This window comes from Piliocolobus tephrosceles, chromosome 20 (genome assembly GCF_002776525.5).
Source record: "Piliocolobus tephrosceles isolate RC106 chromosome 20, ASM277652v3, whole genome shotgun sequence".
Taxonomy (NCBI): Eukaryota; Metazoa; Chordata; class Mammalia; order Primates; family Cercopithecidae; genus Piliocolobus; species Piliocolobus tephrosceles.
Genome location: NC_045453.1, coordinates 5,976,499 through 5,983,122, shown reverse-complemented (window position 1 = coordinate 5,983,122; position 6,624 = coordinate 5,976,499). Strand labels below are relative to the sequence as shown.

Genomic DNA, 6,624 nt, shown 5'->3' with positions numbered 1-6,624 from the left:
CCAAGTGACAGAGTTGAGATTTGAACCTCATCCTCCCTACTCCAAAATTCCTGCACTTTAATGACCTCCTGATGCCAGAGTTGAGAGTAGTGAGGTATGAAGCTGTCCTTCAGGGGACCCTCTCTGTAGAATGCTGTGTGGTTGTTTTAATGTGAAGGGACAGGCTGGTTCCCCTGCTGTCCCCAGAGGGACCATCCTCCCCCCAGTTGTAGCTACAACTGCCAAGCTCCCAGGCGCAGCCAAAGAGGGAAAAATCCCCAAACCACCCAGACCCTGAGGGAGGGTCCTTCATGGAAACTCGTCACAAGTGCAGGGAAAGTAGAGTCTTTTATTGAAAGTGGGAATACTCAACCTGCTGTCGGGATGGGGTCTGAGAGGCCTCCAGCCCTAAGGTGACTCTCCTCCTCCTGTCAGGCTCACTATGGAAGGGAATGTTTGCCAACAGGGTAGTTGCTGGACGATTTCTCAGGGTTGGGGCAAGGGAAGAAGAGGGTTGGGGGGCCGGGGAGGGACCTGTCATGGAGGCCGAGGGGACTCTGGGCAGGGGTCTGTTTCCAGGCCAAGCCTCTCTGGGACTGGTTCCGGCTTCTTCCAGCTGCAGCAGCATCTCTGCCTCTGTCACTCACGCGCTCAGCACCAGAAGGTCCTTGGATGGCAGAACAGAGTAGCTGGTGATGGGTGGGGTGACTCTGGCTAGAGCCTCGCTACACACCTGTCTACAGATCTGGCCGGTCATGTTTCCAGGAAGCAGTAACTGAACAGTGGAGATAAAGGGGTCATGCAGGCCCGAGGAGCACCCGGCTGTGTCATTATCCGGCCCTGTACAGAGGACCTTGGGAAAGACACTTCCCATCCCCTTATTCCCCAAAATAAGAGAAATAGGCCTGAGTGCCTCTTCACAGTCTTCCAAGATCCAGTTTTCATAAAAAAAAAAAAAAAAAAAAAAATTCTTTGGCCAGGTGTGGTGACTCAGGCCTGTAATCCCAACACTTTGGGAGACTGAGGTGGGCAGATCACCTGAGATCAGGAGTTTGAGACCAGCCCAGTCAATGTGGTGAAACCCCATCTCTACTAAAAATACAAAAATTAGCCTGGCATGGTGGTGCACACCTGTAATCCCAGCTACTCGGGAGGCTGAGACACGAGAATCGCCTGAACCCGGGAGGTGGAGGTTACAGCGAGCCAAGATCGCGGCACTGCACTCTAGCCTGGGTGACAAGAGCAAAACTCCATCTCAAAAAAAAAAAAAAAAAACCTTCAATAATATAGGTAATAAAAGTAAGAGATGATAACCCATAGACCAAAAGAACTATTCATGAGTCTCTAGCGACAGAAATAAATAATTAAACGAATACATAAATACAAGGAGGAGAAGGGACAGCTCTTCCTTGGTAGAATTCCAACTGACACATGTCAAAGGAACTAGAGAAGCAGAATATCACCATTAGGCACACACCACAGTCATGACAGTTGCAGGCAAAACCATGAACATTGAATGGCAAAAATTAGTGGGAGAAAGTCTAACGAGAAACAGGATATTCGCATGGTCTCCAGGTACCTCCTCACAAGAGATTGATTAGTTACGAAGGGAAAAAATAGTAATTTTACAGTGAAGAAACACCTTAAGCAAGCACCCACAGTGAACACCTCCAGGAATAAGTCACATGGACATCGGTACCCGCTGAAAGGATGCATTGGGGACTGCATCACTTCTGTGGTGTCCTTGCCAAAAAATACAAAACTTCAATCCAATCGTGAAAAAAGTGTCCATCAATTCCAGGGCACATTGCACAAAACAGGCCAGACTCATCGGAAATGTCAAGGTCATGAAACACAAGAAAAAGGTGAGGAACTGTCCCGCCTTGGAGGACTCTAAAGAGACGTGACAACTGAATGTAAGAGGGGGTCCTCGGCTAGACCCTGAACCAGACCAAAGGCAATAGAAAGGAAACTGGCGAATACATCTGCAGATTCTTCACGATTTTGTACCAATGTTAATTTCTGGGTTTTGATCATGGTATTCTGGTTATGTAAGATGTTAACATTAGGGGAAGCTGGGAGAAGGGTATTCTGGAACTCTCTGTACTATGTTTACAACTTTTCTGTGTGCCTAAAATTATTTCAAAATGAAAAGTCAAAATAAATGGCTAAGACCTAAATAATGATGATGATGATGATGATGATGATGATAATAATAATAATAATAATAATAATAATAATAATAATAATAACAGCTGCCACTTACAGGGGAGCCTACAGGGCCAAGCTTGGGACTGAGGTTTTCTTTAAACCTTTCAAATCCAATACCCATCACGCATTTATTACAGGCATTTGTGCTATCTTACTATCCTGGAATAAGAGTCACAGATTCTATAACCTGTGTATACATGTATTTCAAAAACCAGTATAATTCCTTTACCAGAATATAAAGGATAAAAAAGGTAAGTCATTTATAATAAAATAATATGTATTTTGATATGAAAATATGCACGCATTCAGGAAAGAAAAATTCATCCCCATCAATTTCAAAAAGGCCCTGGGGGCCAGGGAGGGTGCAGTACAGCCCCACCGAGAGCCATTGGTTTGAGCTGCTTCACATTTTTTCCGTGGAAACTCTAATTCTCACCAGCTGGGTGATCTTGAGCAAGTGGCCTACCCTCTCTGATACTCAAATCATTCATCTATTAAGTGAGGGCAAACATCAACCAGGCTGTGATAAGGCCAAATCCATGAAAAACTATGCATGGGACACTGAATATCTCAGTAAATAGTAGAGATGATGATGATGATGATGATGAAGGTAAACTTGTGCCAATCCTGTTCGTGTTTCCTAACCCCTTTGTTGAAGTGAATAATAACATTTTATAATAAAATGCTGTATCTCGTTTAATTTATCACCACCAACTGTATGAGGTGGCCATTATTGTTCCCCATTTTCGGATGAGAAAACTGAGACTCAAAGCAATGCTGAGGTCCTGTAGGATCTCAAGAGATGGGGTCAGGGCAGGGGACTGTCCCAGAGCCAGCATCTGACCCCTGCCCACACTGCCCATCAAAGGTCATTGTCCACCTCCCTTGACTGCCCCCGCAGTGTGGGAAGGGGGCTGCTCCCTGAGTCTGAGCCTGTCACGAATGTGAGGGACAAATGTGAGGGGCAATTTCCTTTGGCAAGGAAATTGTCAATTTTGTGCAAAGGCCCCATTTATTCCATTTCTGGGAGTTTGTTCCAAGGAACTGAATCTAGAATCAAGAAACAGTTTGTGCATTGAGATGTTCACTGCAGCATCCTTTATCATAGTGATGGTATTTATAATGGTGGACACTTCCAGAAATGCTTATTATGTGCCAGGCCTGTGCAAGGCACGTTACACACAGAATCCCATTTTCTCCTACCCTATGGGTAGGTACTAGGATTAGCCCCTTTTTATAGAGGAAATAAATGGGGGCTTGGAGAGGTTACCCAGCTGGAAACTGGCAGAGTTAGGATTTGAACCCGGGTCACTGGGCTCCAAGCCCTCGTTCTTTAACCCCAATGCTACTGATTGCCTGAGCAAAGTCATATTTAAAAATAAAACTTCAGAAAGACTGGAATGAAAAGCAGCAAAATGTTCTCAAGAGTAATTGCTGGAATATAGATAGATAGATAGATAGATAGATAGATAGATAGATAGATAGATGCATACATGTTTGTTTAATCTTTTCCGTATTTTCCAAATTTTAGATATTGACCACAGGTGGTTTTTATTGTGGAAACAAGAGCCCCTGCATGTGAACTTCAAAGCACCTGCTGTGATTATAATTAGCCAATTACTTCAGGAATATTACTCAAAGGCCATCTCCCCACTGGACTGAGAGGGCTTTGCAAGGGCCAGGGTTGTCCTTGTTCACTGCTGGATCCCCAGCCCCCTGCACAGTGCCTGGCAGACAGTAGGTGCTCAATAAAAGTTGCTCCAAGGAACTATGTCACATTCAATTTTGGGCAAACCCTTTACTGCCGTGAGCCTCAGTTCTCCCATCTGTAAGACGGCAACAATGACGCCTGTGGTGAGGGCTAAATGAGACTGTGAATGTGAGAGTGTCTTTAAGGATCCTTGACAGCTCCGTTCCTTGTTCCCTCAGCCCCATACTTGGAAGGAAGACGACCCTGTTTCCTCCCCTTCCCTCCTCTTCTTTTCCTCTTCCCAGTTCCTAGCCTGAATGCAGTGGTCAAAGGTGATGAGCAAAGGGCAGGGAGGGAAAGCAGAATGGAGCTCCATCTCCTCTTACCTCCAACACGTCAATGTCTGCATTGCTAAAGTCGATGTTGAGGATTTTGGGGAGAGGGATGCCGGAACCCAGCACAGCTGTAAAATAAAAGTCAGACATCGTCAGTGGTCCAAGAGGTGGTGGTCTCACCAGAAGCTGGCAGTATTTGTAAGAAGATTGGCAATTTCTTTTTTCTTTTTTAGAGACAGAGTCTCGATCTGTTGCCCAGGCTGGAGTGCAATGGCATAATCTCGGCTCACTGCCACCTCCACCTCCCAAATTCAAGAGATTCTCCTGCCTCAGCCTCCCAAGTAGCTGGGATTATAGGCACATGCCAACACATCTAATTTTTGCTTTTTTTTTTTTTTTTCAGTAGGGACAAGGTTTCACTATGTAGGCCAGGTTGATCTTGACCTCCTGACTTCAGGTGATCTGCCCCCACCTCAGCCTCCCAAAGTGCTGAGATTACAGGCATGAGCCACGGCGTCCACGCCTGGCAATTCTTTCTTTCTTTCTTTTATTTATTTATTTGAGACTGAGTCTTGCTCTGTCACCCAGGCTGGAGTGCAGTGGCGTGATCTCAGCTCACTGCAATCTCTGCCTCCCAAGTTTAAGAGATTCTCCTGCCTCAGCCTCCTGAGTAGCTGGGATTACAACTGTGCACCACCACGCCCAGCTAATTTTTGTATTTTTAGTGGAGACGGATTTTTGCCATGTTGACCAGGCTGGTCACGCCACTGCACTGTAGCCTGGGCCACAGAGTGAGACTCCATCTCAAAAAATAAATAAATAAATAAATAAATAAATAAATAAAATAAAAAAGAACTGTGTCCCCAGCATCACCCAGTTCTCTGTCTGGTCTGCCGGGTCTAGAGGAGACAGCAAATGTTTGCCGAGTGAAGTAATGGAAAGGTGCACGTGGAGCCCCAACCATTGACTCTGCCATGAGATGTGCTGTTTGTTTTCAGATTGTCAGAGCCTAAGTAAACCTGCTAATTACTGTTCTGGAAAGAGAGCAGGAAGAGAGAAAAAGAAGTGGGATAGGAAAGAGTGGATGGGGAAGTAAATTAAGTGAAATTTAATAGACTTCCCTATTCCAGCAGGACTTTTCAAAAAGCTAAAGACATTGTGAATCTACCCTGCAGGAGTATCTTCAGCACTTCCCAAATTTTTTTGCAGGGTATTTTGTGGGACTGCTTTACGGAGCTCACTTCCTGGGGACTATGGACCTAGTCTAAGATCTCATTTTGAAAATGGTGAATTGCATTTCAGTATGATTAAAAGATTTGCCCCCAAGTTCACACTACTCTTAGTGATTAAGCCATGTAAGAGGCTCCATCTCTTCCCTTTCAGGTCGGCCCAGCCCAGCTTCTGACCCCGTTGTCTCTCATGGAGGAACCACCACTTTCCCCACCAGTGAGACTCAGCGTCCTCTGGCCACAGGGCCCAGAACAAGAGTTAGTTTGACATCAAGATGGCTCCAAAAGAACCCCCTTTGGTGTAGCTGATGACATCAACTGGGACATGCCAGCCCTCCTTGTCTTCTCATCCAGGAAGCAGGAGTGGGAGAGAGTCTGAGGCCCAGTGGCCTGAGGGATTGGGCAGTTGCCCAGTCCCAGAATGTGAGTAGCCGATGACCCCCATAGTTCAACAAGCAGCCTTCCCAGTAACATTCCTGAGACACCAGAGAGAGCAAAGCAAGCTCAGTCTACTCTGCTTATAAAGTCGGGCAAGAAAACCTCCTAACTTGATATGGCTGCCTAGGAGGGCAGATTCTGGACTAGGAAGGAGGTTGGGGATGTCGGTAAGAGCAACTTTAGCTTTATCTGCGCCAATGGAACTTTTCAAAATGAGAATGTATTCCTGTAGTTCCTTTATAATTAAAATTAAATACAGTTTTTAATGTGAGTCAGAAAATATCTCAATCACATGGGGAAAAAATGGAGAAAAAAAGAGTTTAGAAGGAAATATACTCAGATGTTGAGATTCATTGCCTCTGTGAGGTGAGTTTTTTTGTTTTATACTTTCTAAAATTTGCACACATACAATGTCCATACATAATCGGAATTTTCATAGATAATCAGAAAAATAAAACAATCAGCCAAACAAGAAAGAAGCAAATAAGGAAGGTGTGGAACTTTGGGGGCCTCATTTGGATCTGGAGGCTTTCATCAACACACTTCAAAGGAAGTGCTCAGAAATACTAGTGAGGTAGGATAGATGCACATCCAGCATGCCCAACAAGCCAGTATCCCCCAGTACCCAAGCCACAAGCTCCCAGAGGTGCAGGTACCCACTCTCACCGTTCATTGTGGGCATGAATGCCAGGTCAAAAATCTTCTCCACCAGCACCTCCATGAGGCCAATCTGCAGAGGAAG

At 45.2% G+C, this 6,624-nt stretch overlaps 1 protein-coding gene across 1 annotated transcript in view; it reads right to left on the bottom strand.

The window, feature by feature from the left end:
* Positions 1 to 308: 308 nt before the first annotated feature.
* BPIFB4 (BPI fold containing family B member 4) overlaps positions 309 to 6,624 on the bottom strand; it is a 29,544-nt gene continuing 23,228 nt past the window's right edge. The window contains exons 14-16 of the mRNA XM_023220622.1: positions 6,549 to 6,612; positions 4,267 to 4,343; positions 309 to 646 (exon numbers count right to left, since the gene is read on the bottom strand). Coding sequence (XP_023076390.1) covers positions 623 to 646; positions 4,267 to 4,343; positions 6,549 to 6,612 — 165 coding nt within the window. The 3' untranslated portion in view covers positions 309 to 622. The remainder of the gene's footprint in view (positions 647 to 4,266; positions 4,344 to 6,548; positions 6,613 to 6,624) is intronic.